The sequence below is a fragment of the Dipodomys merriami genome, unplaced genomic scaffold, assembly GCF_024711535.1.
Source record: "Dipodomys merriami isolate MVZ:Mamm:240054 unplaced genomic scaffold, mDipMer1.0.p SCAF_25, whole genome shotgun sequence".
In the NCBI taxonomy this organism is placed as follows: domain Eukaryota; kingdom Metazoa; phylum Chordata; class Mammalia; order Rodentia; family Heteromyidae; genus Dipodomys; species Dipodomys merriami.
The window spans coordinates 14380101-14402774 of NW_027203937.1; the positions used below are offsets into that span (position 1 = coordinate 14380101).

General features: G+C 49.5%; 2 protein-coding genes and 1 long non-coding RNA gene across 5 annotated transcripts in view; 1 reads left to right on the forward strand and 2 right to left on the reverse strand.

The window, feature by feature from the left end:
- Positions 1-3408, reverse strand: part of Capn5 (calpain 5) — a 58064-nt gene extending 54656 nt beyond the window's left edge. For 2 of the 3 annotated variants that reach the window (XM_070034951.1, XM_070034950.1), the window contains exon 1: positions 3258-3408. The gene's annotated coding sequence lies outside the window, so the exon portion shown is untranslated. Of the gene's footprint in view, positions 1-2220; positions 2239-3257 lie in introns of those variants that run through there. The other variant, XM_070034953.1, reaches the window with a different exon arrangement.
- Positions 3409-11725: 8317 nt separating this feature from the next.
- Positions 11726-21275, reverse strand: B3gnt6 (UDP-GlcNAc:betaGal beta-1,3-N-acetylglucosaminyltransferase 6). Its single transcript, XM_070034954.1, has 3 exons — positions 21235-21275; positions 19317-19348; positions 11726-16313 (listed from the first exon to the last, which is right to left on the reverse strand). Exon 3 carries the CDS (start codon positions 16311-16313, stop codon positions 15141-15143), a length of 1173 nt encoding a protein of 390 aa, XP_069891055.1. The 5' UTR covers positions 19317-19348; positions 21235-21275; the 3' UTR covers positions 11726-15140.
- The window catches only part of LOC138836380 (uncharacterized), a 30290-nt gene continuing 28547 nt past the window's right edge, over positions 20932-22674 (forward strand). The window contains exon 1 of the long non-coding RNA XR_011374945.1: positions 20932-21014. This is a non-coding gene — a long non-coding RNA (uncharacterized lncRNA). The remainder of the gene's footprint in view (positions 21015-22674) is intronic.

Sequence of the window (22674 nt, forward strand, 5' to 3'; positions counted from 1 at the left end):
AGAGACAGCAGGGGACAGGCCTTGAGCCGGGGCCAGGAGATTGGGCCGTAGGCTCTAAGCCTCGCATCTATCATCCCTGACCACACCTGACAGTGATGGGCAGCTGATACCAAAAGATGGAAGGACTTTGGTCTGCTTGGCTACAGGCATCTTCTCCCACAGCTGAACACAGGCCCCACGCAGGGAGAAAAATCACAGGTCACACTAGCCTCAGCCACTGGCACCCCTAACAACCAGCACTGGGAAAGCTGGGGTTCCCCCAACATATTGGCTTGACCAAGGAGAATGAGGAGTTGTAAGTCACCCCTCACAGGCCAGCAATTGCACATATTTCAAAATCCTCTATCCAAGCCAAAAAATGGCTTTGTAAGACATCCGGATTAGAGTCCCGAAGGGACCTGGCCCACTTTGCCATTAGTACACTGGGAAAGGCAAGGCTGGAGGCCAGGGGGGGAGTCTGCAGCCCCACCTGACCCAAAGTAAGGCAATCTCAGGACAGCAACAGCAACCCGGAGAAGGCTGCAAAAGTGAAAGTCCTTGTCAGGCACCGGTGGCTCATGTCTGTATCCCAATTATTCAGGAGGCGTATAATCTGAGGATTATAGTTCAAAGCCAGTCAGGTCAGGAAAGTCCAGGAGACTCTTACCTCAAGTTAATGACAAAAAGCCAGACATGGAGGTGTGGCTCAAGTTGTACAGCACCAGCCTTGAGCAAAAAAGCTAAGGGATAACATCCAGGCCCTGAGTTCAAGCCCTTAGTACAAGCAGACACAAAAAAAGCGAGGGTCTTGAAGGCCAAGCCTGGAGGCCTACAAAAGGTAAGGAATGTTTTGTGGGGGATTCAAGGAATAGCTGGGAGAGGCCTAAAGTTACTCAAAATGGTAGATGGGAGCAGAGACAGGGCAGGGGCTGTCTGGACAGCATCGTTGTCAGGACAGAGGGGCAGCACATCCTGCCCGCCACAGCTGGGGAAGCCCAGGATTCCAGGCTGAGCTATTTCTATGAGGCTTTCACATAAGTACAGGAAGTCTGGGCTGCCCCAGCCTGGCTCTTTCCCAGGAGCCTTTGCAGGGACAGTTCGCCTCACTCATTAAGAGACAGAGGTCCTGCTGCCTTTGACTCTTGCCTAACACCAGTCTCTCCTTCCTCCACTCTCCTCAGGAAAAGGACCACGTGCTGTTGATGATCAATTCCTATTAATTATGGCTACTAAACACTAGGTACTTAGTAAATTGTCCTTCATGACTGTTCTAACTTCATCATCACCATCCCTACATTGTGGTGATTATGTGGGCATTTATGCCCTTTCATATGGGGAAACTGAGACTGATGGGTGAAACTCTGCCTCAAGGTCACAGGCAGGCAGGAAAAATGCCAGCAGGTAGAAAGGCATATCCTGTGGTAGGAGGGGTGGGGGGGGAGTAGTCTAAGGGACAGTGACCAGGACTATAGGGCTATCCTGAGAGTTTGTAGGGAAAGCCAGGGCAGATGGAAATGAATTTGGCCCTATGGCCCAAATGCTCTCCCCCTTCCCCAAGTCCCAAGTTTCTCTCATAACCCGCATCCAACCTGTTAACTTCCCCCATACCCTAGCCATGTCCTCATCTCAGAAGTACTCCTTCCCCATCCTTCCCAAACTAGCACTGGGGCCTTGAATAGTTCTGTCTCTGTCTCTCACCCGCCTCTTGCCCCGCCTCTCTCTCTCTCTCTCTCTCTCTCTCTCTCTCTCTCTCTCTCTCTCTCTCTCTCACACACACACACACACACACACACACACACACACACACAGAGCCCTGGGAGCACTTATGTTAACCTCTTCTCTTCTGCCAAGCCTAACCTCAGGTTGGGTGCTGGGGAAAGCAGAAAAGAGGGGAAGGGGTCTCTCCCTGGTATAACTTTTTTCTTACTGGCATCTACAGCTCTATAGCAATCCCCCTCAACGGAGAAGCCAAAGATGGTCCTTGTCTCACACACACACACACACCACACACACACACTTGACCTATATAATCCCCACCCTCCAGACTAGCATCCGGCTTCACAGCTGGAGCTTTGCCCTCACTGTGCCCCAGCTGGCCCTGTCACACCTTTTCAATTCCCCTTGGTGAACTTTCTAGCCCACAGTGATGAATCTCTAAAGGAACTGGTGCCCAGCTCCCAGCCAGCATGGGCCCCGCCTAGTGCTGTCTGCCCTGTGGGCAGGGCCAATCTGTGCACCCACCTGCCTCAGAAGAGAAGCTCCTCAGGACTGACTCCACCCAGGCACCTCTAACTGCAGCTCTGGCCTGGTCAGGGAGAGCAGAAACAACAGTAGCAGGGCCCCATTACCAAACCCAGGGCCTCTCCACCCTCCCACCCCCACTCTAGCTCTCTGTGAGATCTCAACCCTTGCAGGATCTTCTGCCTCTCTGAGCACTTAGTTTCCATCTACACTGGTCTCTCTCATCGCTGACACAGGACAGAGATTGTGGCTTGAACCTGGAGGATGTAGGTTCCAATTCTGTCACTTCACCCCTTATCCGTGTGGGGTCCAGGACTTAACTCCACCATGGGGAAACTTGGAAGCAGAAGGCGAATAACCTTCTGTCCTACTTTACCTCTAGAGGGGACCCCTAGGCCTGTTTCCCACACCCCAACCCAGTCGGGAAAGGTAGAAGTGGGAATCTAGATAGGATCAGAAAAGAGCCGGTCTCTGCCAGACCCCACCCCGCCCCGCCCCCAACACCACACACCGGCCCTGCAGCCATGAAGCGGGGCCCCTCTCAACCTGAAGAAGAGGGCCAAGAAGGGAAGCGGACTAGAGCAGCTGGGGCCTCAAACCCTGCTCCCTCCCCAAGCTTGGCTAGAGGGGCGGACGGACGGAGAGGGGAGGAGGGGGGAACGCGAAAGGGGACTTGTCAGGAAGAGAAGAAGCAGTTGGAGCCCGGGTGATAAGCTGCCGGGCACAGCTCGTCCGCACTGGAAAACCCACTCCGGAGCCCCCGGGGGGTGAAGAAAGGCCCCCGGCTGCGGGCTGAGGGTGGAGGCGGGGGTGCGCCCTGGGGGCCCGGGCGGATCGCCAAGGCCCCCGCCCCCCACCCAGGCTGCCGTCCCCTCCAATCCCCCGAGCCAGGGGGGCTGGAGAGGCGCTCCCGAGGCCGGCACCGGCGCGCTCCGCACGGGCGCACACACAACCTGGAGCACACGCGAGCGCGGCGCCCGCACCCGGAGCCCGCACCCGGAGCCCGCACACACCTCCCTCCGCGCAGCGCCTCCTACCTGCCGCACGCCGCGGCTCGAGCGGGCTCCCGGGATGCAGGGCACGGCGCGGGCACCCGGTCGGAGGCTGAGCCGGCCGGCGCAGCGGCCTCGGGGGTCGGGCCCAAGACGCAGCCTCGCGGCCCTGGGCGGGGGGCTAAAGCTCTGACTCCCCGAGCTCGGCCCGCCCGGCCTGGCCCCGCCCCGCAGCCTCCGCCCCGCCCCACAGCCCCCGCCCATTGGAGGACGGGGGCGTGGTCTCGAGAGCGCGCGTGCGCACTGGCCTCGCGCGTGGAGCCTGCTGCTCCCGGAGGCATTTGCGGAGTTCTCGCTGCGAGGTGGGAGGGCGGATGCGGATCGCTGCACCGCACCTGCCCAGGCTTCCCCCGCCGAGTGGAATCCCGCACTCCCTCTGTCCCACCTTAGCCCTGTCCGTGGTAGGGAACGTCCCCAGAAGACTCCCACGTCTAGCCCAGGTTGGCTGTTACGGGTGGGCTGGTTGCACAGCATCATCGGATCGAGCCGGTCCAGCCAGCCCCATGGAGGGCTTTTGCCCTCAAGGACCGAGGCAGGGTGGCTTTGAAAAGGACCCGGTATGGCGAACACTTCTCTCTTTCTCCATCTTTTTGGATGGAGGAGGGATAATCATGATGAGGTGCCCTGACCGACCTCGTCACTTGTGAAAAGTTGCCTCCCTCTCCCCCTCAGGTCCCTATTCCCTCCTCCCATCTGATTACCCTGTCCCCCAGTCTGTCCAGAGTACTTACCTGAGCAGTGATTAGAAAGGCCTAGATCCTGGGCTCACTGGCTTTCAGAATGATCGGGAGCACACCAAACGTCGATTTCTTCATCTGTGAAATGGGAACTGGAATTCCCACCCATGCCGCACTGTTTGGAGAGTGTGGATGATGATAAAGCTAGGTGCTGACCAAATCTGCACTGTCCTCCTGAGTCAACAGTGATGCTCTTCTGACCAGCTCATCCAGGCTCCCATCAGCCCACCTTGTAGAGGAGAAACTCCAGCCCACTCATTCTCCCTTCCAGTTTCCTAGTCTCTGGTAATAATTTCCTCAAGCAGTCAGCCACTAGGCCTTCTTGGCTTTTCCTTTTACCGTTCTGTTCCCTAAGTGTCCCCTAAATGTGGCCAAGTCATGCCAAGAATATAGGGGTCCAGTCCTTACAGTCTTCCATCTACCAGTTAGCATCTGTGTGAACCAGGCAAATCTTCTGTACCTTCACAGCCTGGCTCTCTTCACTTGTAACATGACCTTTGGGTAGAAGTGTGTGATGTTCAGTACAGGCACGTGGCAGGACACAGGAAAGGTCCCATCAAGTAGGCTAGGTAGTAGGTAGCATTGCCTGTGGTCAGGTGGCCACAGAGTGTTTGTTGCTAGGTACAGCAAGGGCCAAATTTGGCACACAGAACAGTCAGGTTCAGAGGTTGCTTATATATCTATATATCATTGGAGCCACAGACAGTTGTCCTGTGGTGCTTGCAAGCATGGGCTTTGCCTGAATTCATTAGCTCTATGACCTTGGACAATGGCCCAACCCACTATAGAAACAGCACGCTACCTTGCAGTTGTTGGATATGGCCTGTGTGTGTGTGTGTGTGTGTGTGTGTGTGTGTGTGTGTGTGTGTGTTGATAGTGGGTCTGAACTCATGGGCCTGCATACTACCCCTTAGCTTTTTCAGTCAAGACTGGTGTTCTACCACTTGAGCTACAGATCTACTTCCAGCTTTTTGCTGGTTAATTGGAGATAAGAATCTCATGGACTTTCCTGCCTGGCTAGCTTTGAACCACAATCCTCAGATTTTAGTCCCTTTAGTGGTTAACAGATGTGAGCCACTGGTGCCCAGCTGGCCCTTGGGTGTTACTATCATCGAGCCCACTCCCCTCATTTTATAAAATGACTGGGTTCCCAATAGCAGAGAAAATCCCAGATGGTTAGAATCCTGGGCATCCTGGTATGTCAAGACCGGAAGACCCATCTCAAAGCCCACCTTTGGCAGTTTGCACTTTCACTGATGGATGGGTCCAAAGGACCAACCTAGAGTGGTGGGGCAATGACCCTGTTCCTTGAGAAAAAGAGTCTAGGGGGCTGGGAAGGTGGCTCAGTGATAGAGCACTTGCCTTGCATGCATGAGGCCCTGGGTTCGATTCCTCAGCACCACATAAGCAAAAAGAATAAAGCCGGAAGTGGTGCTGTGGCTCGAATGGTAGAGTGCTAGCCTTGAGCTGAGGGACAGTGCCCAGGCCCCGAGTTCAGGCCCCATGACCGGACGCCAAGAGAGAGAGAGAGAGAGAGAGAGAGAGAGAGAGAGAGAGAGTCCAGACAAGCCCCAGCCAAGTCTGCCTAACAAGTTTGGGAAGGGGTGGGACTCCGATGGTGTTTTGGCCCCAGGATCTTGTTGGTTTTTATGAGCTTAGTCATATACTGGTACCATTTAAAGGCTTGATGTGTGCATGCTGTTTCATTTAATTGTCACCACCACTTGGGGAAGGAGACTTTATTGGCCCCATTTTGCAGATGGCAACTAAGCCTCAGGGAGATGCCCCAGGTCACACAATGAGTAAACAACAGAACTAGGATCCACTTATCTTGTGCCTTCCCTTCAACCTCTCCTCTAACTCCTCCTCCTCCTCCTCCCCCCTGCTGCCTGCCTCTGCCTCTGAAGCAACTTGACCTGCTGTCTGACCTCTACTTGGATACACCATAACTAGAAGCTCATTTCCTCCCAGGTCAGCCCTGTCCCCTCTTCATGCAGGTCTTTTATCACCCAGAGCTGACTCAATCTTCTTCTTCTTTTTTTTTTTTTTTTGGTCCATCGTAGGGCTTAAACACTGGGCCTGGGCGCTGTCCCTCAGCTCTTCAGCTCAAGGCTAGCGCTCTACCACTTCAGCCACAGCGCCACTTCCAGTTTTCTGGGTTTATTGGAGATAAAGAGTCTCAAGGAAGCCGGGCGCTGGTGGCTCACACCTGTAATCCTAGCTACTCAGGAGGCTGAGATCTGAGGATCATGGTTCAAAGCCAGCCCGGGCAGGAAAGTCTGTGAGACTCCTATCTCCAATAAACCACCAGAAAACCGGAAGTGACGCTGTAGCTCAAGTGGTAGAGCGCTCGCCTTGAGCTGAAGAGCTGAGGGACAGCAATCAGGCCCCAGAGTTCAAGCCCCACGACTGACAAAAAAAAAAAAAAAAAGAGTCTCACGGATTTTCCTGTCCCAGCTGGCTTTGAACCTCAATCCTCAGATCTCAGCCTCCTGAGTAGCTGGGATTATAGGTGTGAGCCACCGACACCTGGCTCAATCTTTTCTTTCTGACTCTGCAGGACTCCTCACCTACCAATATATGGAGACAGAAAACTTATCTTCCCTGCTCCTGTGAATCACCGTTTCCCAGGTGAAACGGAATGATTTCTTCTTTTGTTATTTTTTGTTTGTTTGCTTGTTTTTGGTTCCAGTCCTGAGGCTTAAACTTGGGGCCTGGACACTGTCCCTGGGCTTTTTTAGTCAATGCCAGCATTCTACCACTTGAGCCACAACTTCACTTCCAGCTTTTTGGTGGTTTACTGGAGATAAGTCTTATGGACTTTGATGCCTGGGCTGGCCTGGAACCATGACCCTCAGATCTCAGCCTTTTGAATAGCTAGGAATACAGGTGTGAGCACCTGGCTTCTCTCTCTTTTTCTCTCTTAGACGAGCTTGCTATGTTGCCTTGAGCTCCTGGGAACAAGTGATCCTCCTTCCTTGGCTCCAGAGTACTAGGACTACAGGTACCTGGCCACCTGGGGACAGATATCTACATATTCCCAGCAACACAGTTAGCAAGCAAGCTATTGAGAATCCTATGGAAAGCTCCTTGGTATGTTGAGTGGCTCACAGTGGAAGTTTCTCTTGAGGTAGAATATTAAGATAACCAGCCACCTAACCAGTGCCACCTAACCAGGTAAGGCAAGGGGTCAACACTACTGGGGAGAAGTCTAGTCAGAAACAGAACTTCCAATTGGGCCCAGTGTAGTGCCTCATACCTGTAATGCTAGCATTCTGGAGGTTGAGGTAAGAGGATCATGATTTGGAGACCAGCCTGGCCTACAAAATGAGACCCTGTATTTAAAAAAAAAAAAAGTAAAAGGATGTCATTCAAAAAGCGAGTAACAGAAAACAATGACCTATGAGTTATTCTAAATGTTATTGTTTTCTAAAGCACTTTATATTTTGTTGCTATCCTGGATAGTAATAAATCAGCTGGGAATACAGCTTATTGGTGAGCACTTAGCACATTCAGAAGACTATGTTCAATCCCCAGTACTGAAAAAAGAAAGGAAGGAAAAGAATCAAATGTCAAAAGAATGTGGAGCCAGGTACCGGTGGCTCACGCCTGTAATCCTAGCTACTCAGGAGGTTGAGATCTGAGGATCACGGTTCAAAGCCAGCCCAGGCAGAAAAGTCCGTGAGACTCTTATCTTCAATAAACCACTAGAAAACTGGAAGTGGCACTGTGGCTCAAGCGGTAAAGCACTCACCTTGAGCTGAAGAGCGCAAGGACAGCACCCAAGCCCAGAGTTCAAGCCCCATGACTGACCAAAAAAAAAAAATAATGTGGAGGGTGTGCTACTTCATACAAGAAAGTATAAGAGGGGCTGGGAAGGTGGCTCAGTGGTAGAGTGCTTGCTTTGCATGCTTGTGGTCCTGGGTTTGATTCCTCAGCACCACATAAGCAAAAAGAAAAAAGCCGGAAGTGGCGCTGTGGCTCAAGTGGTAGAGCACTAGCCTTGAGCTGAAGAGCTGAGGGACAGTGCCCAGGCCCAGAGTTCAGGCCCACGACTGGACCCCCCCCCAAAAAAAAAAAGTATAAGAATACACACAGATCTGCTCCACTATGTGGAGGAAACAGAGGAAGAAGCAATCAAGAGACTGGAGTGGAGAACGGAAAGAAAAGCAGGGAAGATGAGGAGGAACCCTCTTCCTTAACTATATCTTATGTGTATTGAGGTATAATTTACATACCATTAAGTTCATCCTGTAGAGGTTGGGCTTATAGCTGTGGTACTGCACATGCTCAGCACACACAAGGACCTACAATTCACCCCAGTATCAATTAAGTGTTTTTTAATTTATCTTCAAAAGTGTGCAGTCATCACAACTACCTAATTTTAGAACATTTTCATCACACACAAAAAAGCCCATTACCCATTAGCAGGTGTCTGCGCTTCTCCCCCCCACAGCCTTTGGCAACAAATCATTTGTCTCTGGATTTGCCCATTCTGAATGTTTCACCCAGGGAAATCCTATGATATGTGACCTTTCCTCTCTGCCTGCTTTCCCTTAGCATAATACGTTCAAGGTTTATCCATGTTATAGTGTGAGTCAATACTTGATTCATTTTCGTGGCCCATTGTGCTAATATTCCAGATTTTGTTTATCCATTCTGATGATGAGTATTTGGGGTTTCCCATTTTTTGGCTACTGTAGTTCTGCTGTTGGTATTCATGTACAAGTTTCTGTGTAGACATCTGTTTTCAATTCCATGGGTGTATCTAGAAGTAGAATTGCTGGTTCCTACAGAGATTCTGTGTTTAACTGTTTTTTTTTTTTTGGTCAGTCAGGAAGCTTGAATTCGGTCTGGACACTTTCCATGAGTTTTTGTTCAAGGCTAGCACTCCTACCACTTTGAGCCATAGCTCTGCTTCTGGTTTTCTGTTAATTGAAGAGTCTCATGGACTCTCCTGTCCAGGTTGGCTTTGATCAGATCTCAGCCTCTTGGATTACAGGTGTGAACCACCAGTGCCCAGCTTGTGTTTAACTTTTTTATTAATTGTTGCATGTGTGTACTCGTACTGGAGCTTGAACTCAGTGCCTGGACACTGCCACTTAGCTTTTTCTCTCAAGATCCACTACTAGAGCTCTACCACTTCTGCCACAGTGCCATGTCTAGTTTTTGCTGTTAAGTGGAGATCAATCAGTATCTCAAGGACTTTCCTTACTGTTGCAGTAGTATTGGGGCTTGAACTCAGGGCCTGGACACAGCTAAACTTAGCTTTTTCTCTCAAGCTCCACTACTGGAGCTCTACTTCAGCCACAGTGCTACTTCTAGTTTTTACTGTTAATTCAAGATCAATCTCTCAAGGACTTTCCTGCCCAATCTAGCTTCAATCCTCAATCTTCAGTTCTCAGCCTCATGAGTAGCTAGGATTGTAGATGTTGAGTCCAGTACCTACATGTATGTTTAACTTGAGAAAAATTTGTTTGGTGCAATTAAACCCATGGGCCCAAACATGCTAATAAGCACACTTATTAATGCTGAGCCACACATCTGTGTGGCTTTTTGTTGTTGTTCAAGTCCTGAGGCTTGAACTCAGGGCCTGGGCATTGTCCTTAAGCTTTTGTTATCAACCACTTGAACCACAGCTCCACTTTTGGCTCTTTTTTCTTCTTTTGGTGGTCGGAGTTAGGTGTCTCATGGACTTTCCTGCCTGGACAGCTTCAAACCTCTGTCCTCAGATCTCAGCTTCCTAAGTAGCAGGAATTACAGATGTGAACCACTGGCCCCAGGCCTTGCCTTGCTGTTTTTTTAAGTGGCCATCTGGATTCTCTGCTAAGTTCTCAAAGCTGCTGATATAGACCCCAAGACCCTTGGATGGGGTTATCCTGCCCAACCAAGGCTCCAGACAGTCAAGGGGCTAGAGACTGATTTCCACCAAGAAGGGCAGCTGGGTCCCCGTGTTCCACATTATGGGAGCAAGGGTGGTGGCAGGCCCTTCCTGTACCACCTTGGAGGTGGTACCTGCCCATGCCTCCCACTCCAGAAGGTAGAGGTCCACAGTCCTCACTCCAGCCTGTGGGGAAAGAAGAGTTCAGTTCTGCTGCCAGCTCCCAGGTCAGTCATCACTGAACAGGGGAATGGGGTGGGGGCCTAGGGCTGAAGGTGCTCAAGGGGTCTTGGCTATATCTTAGGCCTTAAGGTATTCAGTTCTGGAAGGCAACCAGGGAGAGGTGGATCTGTGTCCCTTGGTGCCTGGGGACAGAAGCTTTGGCTGAGTAAGCTGACAAGCCAGATACTCTGGTAACTGGAGGGCCTTGGTGTGTATGGAATGCATCTGTCTCACACCTGACCCTTTGGACCCCCATTTCAGCTGGGATTGAGTGAGGAATGCTGGAAGAAGCCTTGGCACCCAAGCATCTGTCTGCATCTCAGAGAGTTCATGTGCGACTTGTGGGTTCCACATGCTCCCAGGGTTCCTCCTTCGCCAGCATGGATGCTCAGATCATCTCCAAGATTCACGGCATCCAACTGCAGGATCACTTTAACCTAAGTCACCCTCTTTTCTGATCCCCTCCTTCCTCTCCATCATGCCCCTAGTCCACCAAGGCTACAAGCCTCTTTGAGCTCTAATTACCTTGTAATTACCCTCCGCTTATTTCTTCTTGGTGTGAGTGCCTGCCCTGGCCACCCTTGCCTGTTATCCCCTGCCCTCTTTCCTGCCTCCTCCCCAATTCCTCTATTCCTAGCAGCCTATGACCTTGTGCAAATCCACATCCAATACTTTCCTCATGCTTAAAATTGTAGAGAGCAAGAGTAAAGCTCCAGGATGGCATTTAAAAACTGATGTCATTTCTCTGTTCTTGGGAGCATCAGGATTAATCTTCTGGAAAGACCATTCTTCTGTTGAGAAAAATGCATTAATGGAGCTGTTTGTCATTCAGAGGCCGAGCAGGGTGTAGGCTGTGGGGAGGAGCAGCCCTCACCAGGACAGAATTAGTCTGTAAATGACTGTCCCAGAGTGGAGAGGGCTCATCTCTGAAGAAATTGTTAGAATGTTGATTTAACACTGAGAGACTGGCACTTTTCCCGAAGCTGTAGGGCAGAAGGAGGGCCAAGCCAGCTGCGGGAATTGACCCCATGAGGATAACAGACAGTCAAATTGCTATCTGCCTCCTCCTCTTAGAAGCCTGCAAGCCTCGCTTGTGACCTGTGCAATTCCAGCCTTTGGAGGGAGTGGACATTGTGTGGTGGTTGGGCAGCAGTCAGAGCCCAGGGACAGCAGACAGGAAGTCTGACAACTGGTCCTTCAGGTCCAACAGACTCAACAATGACCTTGGATATGTCATTCTACTGGCCTCAGTCTTCACATCTGCCAAGTAGGGATGATAGTCTTTCTCTTTTTTGGTGATGATAGTTAAGAATCCAGCTGGGCGCTGGTGGCTCATGCCTGTAATCCTAGCTCCTCAGGAGGCTGAGGTCTGAGGATCACGGTCCAAAGCCAATCCTGGCAGGAAAGTCTGTGAGATCCTTATCTCCAACAAACTACCAGAAAACCAGAAGTGGCACAATGGCTCAAGTGGTAGAGTGTTAACCTTGAGCTAGAGAGCTGAGGGACAGCACCCAGGCCCAGAGTTCAAGCCCCAAGACTGGCAAAAAATAAACAAATAAAAAAAGAATCCAAGGAAGTCAGAAGCTTAGGTATAACTTTATAACATGGTATTTCTTTGCATTAATTTATAAAAAATACTACATTTTTTATTTTATTTTATTTTTGGGGGGTCTGGTCGTGGGGCGTGAACTCTGGGCCTGGGCACTGTCCCTCAGCTCTTCAGCTCAAGGCTAGCGCTCTACCACTTGAGTCACAGCGTCACTTCCGGGTTTTTTCTTTTTGCTTATGTGGTGCTGAGGAATTGAACCCAGGGCCTCATGCATGCAAGGCAAGCGCTCTACCACTGAGCCAACTTCCCAGCCCTGCATTTTTTATTTTGTGAAAATCTTTTTGATTCAGTTTGAACTGCCTTTACATTTCTTGAGAAATGACATTTTTCCTTTTATGTATTTATTTCTTGATAATATTGGGCTTTTTACTCAGAGCCTTATATTTGCTTGGCAGGTGCTCTAACTTGAGCCACACCTTCAGCCCAGAAGTAATGGTTTTGTGTGTGTGTGTGTGTGTGTGTGTGTGTGTGTGTGTGTGTGTTTTCCAGTGTGGGGCTTGAACTCTGGGTTTGAGTGCTGTCCCTGAGCTTCTTATGCTCAAGGCAAGTGCCCTAGCACTTGAGCCACAGCGCTACTTCTGGCTTGAGTTTATTGGAGATAAGAGTCTCATGGAGTTTCCTGCTGGCTTTGAACCTCAATCCTTAGATCTCAGCCTCCGGAGTAGCTAGGATTATAGGCATAAGCCACCAGCTCACAGTGGTAGTTTTTAAAAATAACTTTTCATCTACTCAAGAGGCAGGAGGTTTTTGCTAGAGTTACAGGCTGGAAATTTTAGTATATATATATATATATATATATATATATATATTTTTTTTTTTTTTACTAATTTAACAAATTAAGGGTGGTATGTTTGGTGGAGGGCAGAGATTTATATAGAGTAGCAGTTTTCAAGGCAGCATACTGCCCTCTAGAGGGAGATTTGGAATTAGGGAGGTTTGTTGTTTTACCCAAGAATTTATACATCAAAATGGTTTTTTTTTTCCCCCCCGGTCATGGGGCTTGAACTCTGGGCCTGGCTGCTGTTCCTCAGCTCGAGCACTCTACCACTTGAGCCACAGCACCACTTCTAGTTTTCTGGTGGTTTACTAGAGATAAGAATCTCATAGACTTTCCTACCCAGGCTGGCTTTAGACCCAGATCCTCAGATCTCAGCCTCCTGAGTAGCTAGGATTACAGGTATGAGCCACGAGCGCCCGGCATGCATATTATTTTTAATGAGCATTTCTTTTGTTTGTATTTGATAATAAAACTAAATCACTATCCCATGTGTTTGTGTTGGTTCTGGGGCCTGAATTCATGGCCTGGGTTCATGGCAAGCATTCTGCCACTTGGCCACAGCTCCACCTCTGGCTTGGTGTTAAGAGTTTCAAGGACTTTCCTGCCTAGGCTGGCTTCAAACATGGATCTTCAGATCTCAGCCTCCTGTGTAGCTAGAATTACAGGCATGAGGCACGGGTGCTGGGCTATCTTGCTTTTTTAAAATATCTATGTGGGCAGAATACATATTAGACATTGTTATAGAAAAGGAAAACTAGATTTGATAAACTTGTAAACTTCAAAGATTTTAAAGAAAATGTGTTTATTTCTAATTATTGTCATTTTTTTTGGTTTGCCATTAACAGGGCATGAACTCAGGACCTCATGCTCTCACTTAGTTTGCTTTTTCAACTCTCTTAACACTTGAGCCATGACTCCAGCTTAGCTTTTGCTTGTTAACTGGAAATGGGAGTCTCATGAACTATTCTGTCCAGGTTTGCAACAAACCAGGACCATCCAGATCTGATTACAAATGTGAGCCACCAGACCCAGCATCACTGTCTTTTTCTATTCTTGTCTTCTGGTGCCCTTGAGTCTTGGACAGAGTTGAATAGCAGTGTTAGATAATGGGCACATTTTGTCTTGTTCCTAACTTTATAGACAATGTTTACACTTCTAAAATTTTCTTTAAAAGCACTAATGGATGTTGATTTTTTTGTCCATTTTACTAAGCAAGCACTAGCTATATCCTCACCCCTGGATGTGAATTTTATTAAAAGCTTTCCACAGGCTGAGATGCTCATATTTCTCTTTCTCTGATTGAGTGCTGGGACAGACCCGTGGCCTGCCACATACATACTAGATAAGCCAGCACTCTACTGTTGAGCTATACCCCCAGAGCTATACCCTTCACCCTGTGACTGATTTTCTAAGGTTAAACTCAGCTGATTTTTCTGTACAAACCCATCCAGGTCTGATCCCTTTTTGCTATTACTGCATTTGTCTACTGGAATTCTGTCCCTTTTATCTCCCCTATATCTTCCTCCTTCTTCTCCCTCTCTCTGGCTCCTATAATGCTCCTGGGTGCTGGAGAATTTCTCAGTGCCACCACACCCAGATACTTCTAGCATTTTTTGGAAGGTGGGGGGAGTGTAGGGCTTGAACTTGGGTCCTGGGTGCTGTCCCTGAGCTCCTTTGCTTTTGCAAAGGAGCCACAGCACCACTTCAGGTTTTCTGGTGGCTAACTGGAGGTTTAGGGTCTCATACACCATACACTTTCTTGCCCTGGCTGGCTTTGAACTGTGATCCTCAGTTCTCAGCCTCCTCAATAGCTAAGATTACAACTAGGATTACAGGTGTGAGCACCAATGCCAGGTTTCTAATTTTTTTTTGGTCTAGTGACCTCTTTGTGCTCCAGGCTAGCACTCTACCACTTGAGCCACATCTGGCTTTTTCTGTTTATGTGGTACTGAGGAATTGAATCTAGGGCTTCATGCATACTAGGCATACACTCTACCACTAAGCTACAATCCCGGACCAGCCCCTCTAGCATTTTTATATAGGGTTCCCCCCCCCCCCGGTCTGTGATTCAAGAAGAAAAAGAAAAGTGGCCATTTTCTAGTTATTTTTGAGATAGGGTCTTAAGCCAAAATCCTTCTATGCCTTCTGTGTTGCTAAGCCAACCAGTGTGCCACCATACCCATCTTAATTGGTTGAGATGGGACCTTGCTATATATTCTCTTTCCTGAACTCCTCTCAAGTCACAATCATTTGGATCTCGGCATCCTAAGTATCTAGGGTTATATGTATGAGCCACTCCCATTCTCATTTTATAGGACTTTTGCTTCTATCTTCTTGAATGAGATGGGTGCATAATTTTCCCATGTGAGCCTTGGGAGATTTAAATAATCAGAGTTATGCTGGGGCCAGATCTCCTGACCAATAAGGCCCTGGATGGGGGAGGAGGGGGAGAGAGGGAGGCGGGGCAGCAAAATAGATTATAGTATTTTCCAGATTCCTCCTCTCAACGGTGATCTCAGTGGGATCCGACCGGAAGGTATCATAGCATGGAAAGCATCCCGTGAGGAGGCCCTGGGGGCTGAGGCCGCTGCTCTGTGTACTGACCCCTTCACCCCTCACCCCCCCTCCAAACCCTGAGTCCTTAGGGTACCCTTTGTCCCCGTCTGCAGCTCAGCGCCGGGTCATGCAGCGCCTTCCACATGAGCAGCATCTCGTAGGGCGCGAAGCGGTGCACGAGCAGCAATTCTCGATACACGCAGGGGTCGAAGGAGGGCCGCTGGGCGCCTGGCAGCTGCACCCCGAAGGGCCGGATGCCCTCGTGGCCGCTGGGCTCCAGGCCGGCGCGCTGCAGACACATGCCCATGAAGGCGTCGTCGATGGGGAAGAGCGGGGTGCGGCGGGCCGCGGCGCGCAGGGCTCGCGCCGTGTGGCGGGACAGGAGGAAGCCGCCGCCGCTGCAGTACACCGGGTAGGCCTCGCCGGGGAAGAGCTGCGGGGGCACGAAGTACTTGCTGTGGCGGTCCCGGATGGGCACGGAGCCGGCCATGAGCTGCCCGGTGAAGAGGTGACGACCCGCGGCCTGGCCCTCCAGGAAGCGCAGCACGTTGGCCGTGTGCACGAAGACGTCGTCGTCGCAGCTGAGCAGGAAGCTGGCGCCGGGACAGCGGGCGTGCAGCCAGTCCAGCAGGTGCAGGTGCTTGAGCGTCAGGTTGAGGAAGGTGTCGCTGAAGGCCCACTGCAGCACGTCGCCGTGCTCGCGCGCCTCCAGCCCCACCAACTCGGCCAGCCGCGGCGCCTGCGCGGCCTCCTCAGGCGCCGGGGTGCCCAGCAGGAAGACGCGACGCACCAGCCGCCCGCCGCCGCCGCCGTGCTCCCGCCCCCACGTGCGCCGGATGAGCTCGCGCCGCTCATAGTGCGCAGGCGCCGACTTCACGGCCAGCAGCAGGAAGACCCCGCGGCGGCCCGCGCACTTGGTGGGCGTGTCCCAGAGCAGCGGGAAGCGGCGGCAGTGGCGGTACTGCAGGAAGTCCTGGATCCGAGCGGGCAGCTGCTCGAAGTCCGCCGTGCTGTTGGCCACGGAGGTGTTGGCCAGGCACAGTGGCCCCTGGTGCGGCGTCCCCGGCTGTCCTGCGGCGACACCCTCGGTGTGCCCCTCCCCGTCCAGCCTCCCCTTCTCCTCCTGCCTCTCCTCCCCCTCCTCCTCCGGGGACCTCGGGGTCTCGAGGAGCCACAGGTGCAGGGCCAGGAAACTCACGCCCACCAGAAGGAGGGCCAGAGTCTTGGGAGTCACCGATCTGCGGCAGGGAAGAGCCATCTGGGGGTGGGGGGGAAGGAGGGGAAAGTGGTGGGTAAATGGAGGCAGATGTGAGCCTGAAGTCTTTGGCCTCAAATGGCATGCCACTCCAACGCCATTCCATTCCTCTCAGAACCCAGCCCTGTCTAACTCTGTTCATAAGGACTCCAAATTCAAGAAAACACGGAGGGCCCCAGGTGTCCAGGGTGTGTGCCTGTAGTTCCAGTTACTCAGAAGTAAGAGATGCAAGAAGATGAGGATGGGAGGCCAGTGAGGTGGGAGGGTGGAAGAGAAGAGTGGGAGGGCTAACAAAGACCCCCATCTCAACAAAACAACCAGTTGTGAGCTGGCAAACACTGTATGTAATCCCAAGTACTGGGGAGGCATAGGTAGGAGGGCAAAAACTCAAGACTGGCTGAAAAATAAAAAGAAAGGGTTAAGGTGTGGCTCAAGTGGTGGATGGAGCATCTGCCTAGCAAATAGGAGGTCCTGAGTTAAAACACATAGACAACAACAACACAGTACTACAAAGAAGGAAGGGAGGAAAGACTGGAGGAAAGGTTAGTAGATTATCACTCTTCAGGGTGGGTGTGACAATAAGTGACTTTTGATTCTCCAGTTTCTTTCTTTTTCTTTTAAATTGTGCCGGTACTGAGGCTTGAACTCAGGACCTGGGTACTGTTTCTTAATTTTTGTGTGTGTGTGTTTTTTTTCCTCAAGGGGGGCACTCTACCACTTGAGCTACAGCTCCACCTCCAGCTTTTTGGTAGTTAATTGGAAATAAAAAGTATCATGAACTTTCCTGCCTGGCTGATGTCAAACCGCAATCCTCAGAGTATCTAGGATCACAGGTGTGAGTCACTAATGCCCTGCCATACCCACCTTTATTGCAACCTAAACTCTCCACCCCGCTCCCAGAGTTTCCCTAGAGTGCCACCATCCTATGTTGTTCAAGCCAGAATCCTTAATTGACTTCTTCTTTCCTTCATTTCTAAATCCTGGTTATTTCCCAGTTATTTCTTTTTTTTTTTAAATTGTATTTTATTTATTTTGAGAATTTCCCAGTTATTTCTAAACCCAGTTATTTCCAAGTATTTCAGCATCCTGTGCATATCCATTTACTTTATCAACTGGCCAATCCAAGCCATCAGGTGAATCCTGCTCAGATCAAGTAGCCTTCTGCTTACTCTCTCCTCCTCCTCTTGTGCTGACAGGAGTAACCTTTGAACACCACATCACAGCCCGCCACCAAGCTTCTTCCTGAGAGCTTTTCCTGGTGCTATTCCTCACATCAACTGACTTCTCCATTTCCCTGTTTCCCATCCTTTGCTGCATTGGCAGAGGCCAATCCTTGAGGGAAGGTTTGTGGTGTTCAAAGTCCAAGCACTTTGTTAGTCATTCCTGGGCTACCTTCCCTACTAGTCTGGAAGCACCTTGAGCACAAGGGTGTATCTCTGCTGTTCACCCTTATGCCCTAGAGGGAGAATGACACAAACCACGGATAGATGCTGGTTGCCTTGATTCAAATGCCATCTCCACCATTTTCGACCTGCCTATTTGAGCATATGCCTGCTTCTTCAAAGTTTTTAAAATAACTTTTTTGAGGCAGTGTCTATGTAACCCCATGTTGGCCTTCAACTTGAGAGCTTCTTGCATAATCCTCTCAAATACTCAGACTACAGGCATGTGCAACCACATCTAGCTTAAGAGTTTCTTGCTGGGTGCTGGTGGCTCACATCTGTAATCCTAGCTATGCAGGAGGCTGATAGGAGGACTGTGGTTCAAAGCCAGCCTGTGCAGACTCTTATCTCCAACTAACAACCAGAAAACCATGAGACTCTTTTTTTTTTTTTTTTTTTTTTTGGGTCCGGTCGTGGAGCCTGAACTCTGGGCCTGGGCGCTGTCCCTCAGCTCTTCAGCCCAAGGCTGGCGCTCTACCACTTGAGCCACAGCGCCACTTCCGGCTTTTTTCTTATGTGGTGCTGAGGAATCGAACCCAGGGCCTTGAGCATGCAAGGCAAGCGCTCTACCACTGAGCCACCTTCCCAGCCCCTGAAAGAAGATTTTTTTTTTTTTGGGGTCCGGTCGTGGGGCCTGAACTCTGGGCCTGGGCACTGTCCCTCAGCTCTTCAGCTCAAGGCTAGCGCTCTACCACTTGAGCCACAGCGCCACTTCTGGCTTTTTTTTTTTTTCTTTTTGCTTATATGGTGCTGAGGAATCAAACCCAGGGCCTCAGGCATGCAAGGCAAGTGCTCTACCACTGAGCCAACTTCCCAGCCCCTAACCATGAGACTCTTATCTCCAACTAACAACCAGAAAACCAGAAGTGGCACTGTGGCTTAAAGTGATAGAGTGCTAGCCTTGAGCAAAAGAGCTCAGACCCTGAGTTCAAGCCCCACAACAACAACAACAAAAAGTTTCTGAGGGTCAGGTACAGTGGCTTATGCCTGTGATTCCAGCTATGTGGGAGAAAGACCTGGACAAAGAGTGAGACCCCCCCCCCCCCATCTCAGAAATAAGCTGGAGAGCCAGTGAGATCCTATCTGAAAAATAAACTAAAGCAAGGACTAGGGGACATGCCTCAAATAATACAATGCCTACCTAGGAAATTCAAGGCTCTCCCTAGTAAAGAAAAAGGAGGAGGGAAGGGAAGAGGGAGGAGGAAGAAGGCAGCTAAATAATGTGTGCCACGAATTTAGCATAGCACTTGGCCTATAATATTCAGTGTACATTAGCTGCTATAATTGTGCCAGTCAAGAGTTATTGAAGGACTACTCTTCCCAAAGTGTGAACTCAATGTTTTCTGGCAGAGTAATTTGCATACAGTAGGGATTACTGAATTGAACTGGGATCTAGTACATACAAAATAGATGAAGGCTATATACAATTGTCGGCTTGAAGTGGCACAGAGGTGGCTCAGTGAAGAAGGGTAGCAGTGAGGTACTGGGACAAGTGGAAGAACCAAGTATGTGTGTCACTGCCACCTTGAGCACCATATGAAAAGCGCCCCCCCTTTCTCCTTACTCTTCATGAAGTTCTGCTTCAATGCTGGTGTCCTGGGAGAAAAGGGACAACAAAGCAAGCTCTATGTTATACAAACTCAATGTATAGTCCTGTGTTTGGACTGTTTGGGATAGTAATAATACACTTTTCAATGGCTCAAAGAATAAAAAAGGAAATAGAACTTGAATCACAAACAAGTGGGCATTGAGTCCCAGCTCCTTTTATGACTTAGTTTAGATCTTAGTTCTTCATCTGGAAAACTGAAGATGTAACACTCGTCTTTCGATGAAATAGGAAAGCAATTGTGTGACTGCTGAAGTGCCTTACAAATGCTTTTAAAAGAATTACTAAATAGTATTCATATGCTGGAGGCATGGCATAAGTGGTAAAGAACTTGCTTAGCAAGCATAAAAGCCCTGTGTTCAATCCCAGTCCTACTAATAAAAAGTTTTCCTATCCAACCATAGTGGTACATACTTGTACCACTAGTAGCTTGTATTACATAGCTACTTGGAAGGTTGAGATAGGAAGTTTCAGGCCAGCCTGGACAAAATCCCAGTACTAGCACAAAAAGGCAGGGGTTGAAATGTGAGGGGGATGATGAAAGGGGTACTGATCAAGATGCACTGTACTCAGAAACTAACAGGTTGGATTGTAACTCTTTTGTACAATTAAAGATAATAAAATCATAACTTAAAAAGAAAACATAAACACAAATTAAAGAGCTTGTGGTATACAATACTCAGAATACTTGCCCAACATATAGGAAATCCAGAGTTAAATCCCCAGCAACCCTCGAAACACACATGAAAAAGAATGGAAGGAAGCATTCCTCCTCCACGTTTCTTTGCCCTGAATCTTTTCTCAGAAATACAATGAGCTGAGCCCTAATGCAACAATAAATCCCACTTCAGCAACACTGGTTCCTTGATGAACTTGATCCAGGAACCTGGATCACAGCCAGCTTTAAATATATATCAGGCAATGGTATAGGGCCAAGCCTTGCTTCTAAGGACAGTGTTGGCTTGCTCACCACTGTATCTGGATGCTACACTGCCACCACGGGGCTTTGCTCACTGTAGGGCTTTAGACATGCCCTCTATAGTCCTTTTTACTGGACCATCTTTTGCTCCTGGTACCCTGGAGCCCCTACCTTAAGCTTTGCTGTTCTCCACTGGCCCTGCTCCCTTGTCTCTTGGGACTCAGCTTTAGTTCTACCTCCTTCAGGTCACCTCCTGGTAAGTCCAGGTCAATAGATCTGTCTTTTTGGTGCAAAATTGGTGAAAAGGAACATATTTGCCACTTGTTTGGTGTTTAAGTGAGATCTTGGCCAAGGAGTTTATCTCAGTGTCCCAAGATTTTGAGTTAAGACACGGGCACCATGATTGGCATGTAGTTAAATGAAAACCTTAACAATGGACTACTTATGGGGCCAAGGTGATCGGGTTTGTATGGGGAAAGCCCAGCCTTCTCACATGGTACACTGTAATGCCCCCATTGTAGGCCTCAGACAGATCTCTGTGCACTTGTTTATTGCCCTACACCTGTAATACTGCTCACACTGTCTGGAATTACCCCCCGCCCTTCATTTCTAAGAACAGCTTTGGTTACTCCCTTCTTTGGTTGAAAACCCAGGTAGTTGGAACACAGATTCCTGGTCACCTATCAATCCCTCAGAATCCCAGGAATTCCAGGGGAATGCTGTGTCCGGCAGATATGGTAGGCAAAGTAACCTGTTACTATTGGGGCTTTGACTTCAACTCCCAATGTGAAGCCTGAACCCCTGGGGAGGGGAGCTGCACTGGACTCCAGCAGTCCTGCGACCTGGAAACTCTCGCCCTGACCTCCTTGGTTCTTGCTCTAAGAAGGGAGTGGGGAGATGGAAAAAGGTGTCTCCTTCACAATAGGAAGAAACCCAGACCTCCCCCCTCCCTCTTACCTTGTATGTCTGAGAGAAGAGAATTAGGCAGGGGCCATCCCAGGTTGGGTCTCAGTCTTTATTTCATACAACAAGGCTTTCACACCCAGGACTGTACTTGCTTTTGACCAATCCTCCTTCTTCTCTCCATCACCCCTCCCCCTCTGGGGGAGGGGGAAAAGGGAGCAGGGCAGCTGCAAGTTTCCTCAGCTAGCTTGCTATAGATTATGCTTCTATATCACCTCTTATTGATCAACTGACCTGTGTCCTCCAACTGATAGACACAACTTCACAGGAATTGTTTAATGCTACACTGTAGAGTTTAGTTTTCCTGCTAGGTTATGAGCCATTCCAGGTCTGGGCCTCTTCCGTTAACATAGGATGTACTTTAAAATCCTTGTCAACAAAGTTTTATGTAAAATGCTTATATAGAAACCTTTTCTAAATTAGTGACAGTTATGGATCTTTTATTAGTTTTGGGGGGCACTGAGGATTGAACTCAGGGCCTTGTGTATGCTAAGCACAATACTCTGCCACTGAATTATGCTTCTAACACTGGAGCATCCTGAAATGGCTTGTAGTTAAGCGTTTATCCCATTTCTGTGAAAGTTCAGGACATAGAGATGAATAGACTCTGTTCTGGTCCTCAAGGAACTCATTGCATCCTGGAAGAAAGGCGCTAGGCGGGGCTGGGAAGGTGGCTCAGTGGTAGAGCGCTTGCCTTGCATGCTCGAGGCCCTGGGTTCGATTCCTCAGCACCACATAAGCAAAAAGAAAAAAAAAGCCGGAAGTGGTGCTGTGGCTCAAGTGGTAGAGCACTAGCCTTGAGCTGAAGAACTGAGGGACAGTGCCCAGGCCCAGAGTTCAGGCCCCACGACCAGACCCCCCCCCCAAAAAAAAAAAAGGCGCTAGGCATACAATGATTATAAGATGGTATGACATCAGAACCCAGGGACAGAACTTGGAAAAGAGCACCTGAGTCCACTGGGAAAGATTTCACACTAAAGCTACGTTTCATCAGGCATCTGTTGCTGTAACACGAGTTCCTATAACTTAAAAGCTTAAAATAACCACTGTTCACCATTTCTCAAGATTCTGTGGTTTGGCTGGGGATTTCTTGGTCTGGGCTCATCTGGGCTTCCTTATGTGGCTGTCCTAACTCAGCTCAGGCTAGCTCAGCTGGGCTGGCTAGGCCTCTGTTCCCCATGCTGTTGTCCTGGGTTGCTGAACTTCCTCGGTGGGCTTGGGCTGTACAACTTGTACAAAGTTGCATCTACCACATTTAATATCCTATGACAGCCCCAGATGCAAGGAGTGGGGAATTCAAGAAATTCATGGTCCAGTGGTCCACAGAGGAAAGTAGGATAGGCTTGAGTGGACAAGGCTGTCAGAAGGACAGGGATGATTTATTGGATGTTCTGTGAGAGTGTTCAGCTTCTTATACTTCTCATGTGAAGGTCT

Coding starts and splice junctions, on each gene's coding strand:
- B3gnt6 (XM_070034954.1), bottom strand. CDS start 16,313: ATGGCTCTTCCCTGCCGCAGATCGGTGACTCCCAAGACTCTGGCCCTC.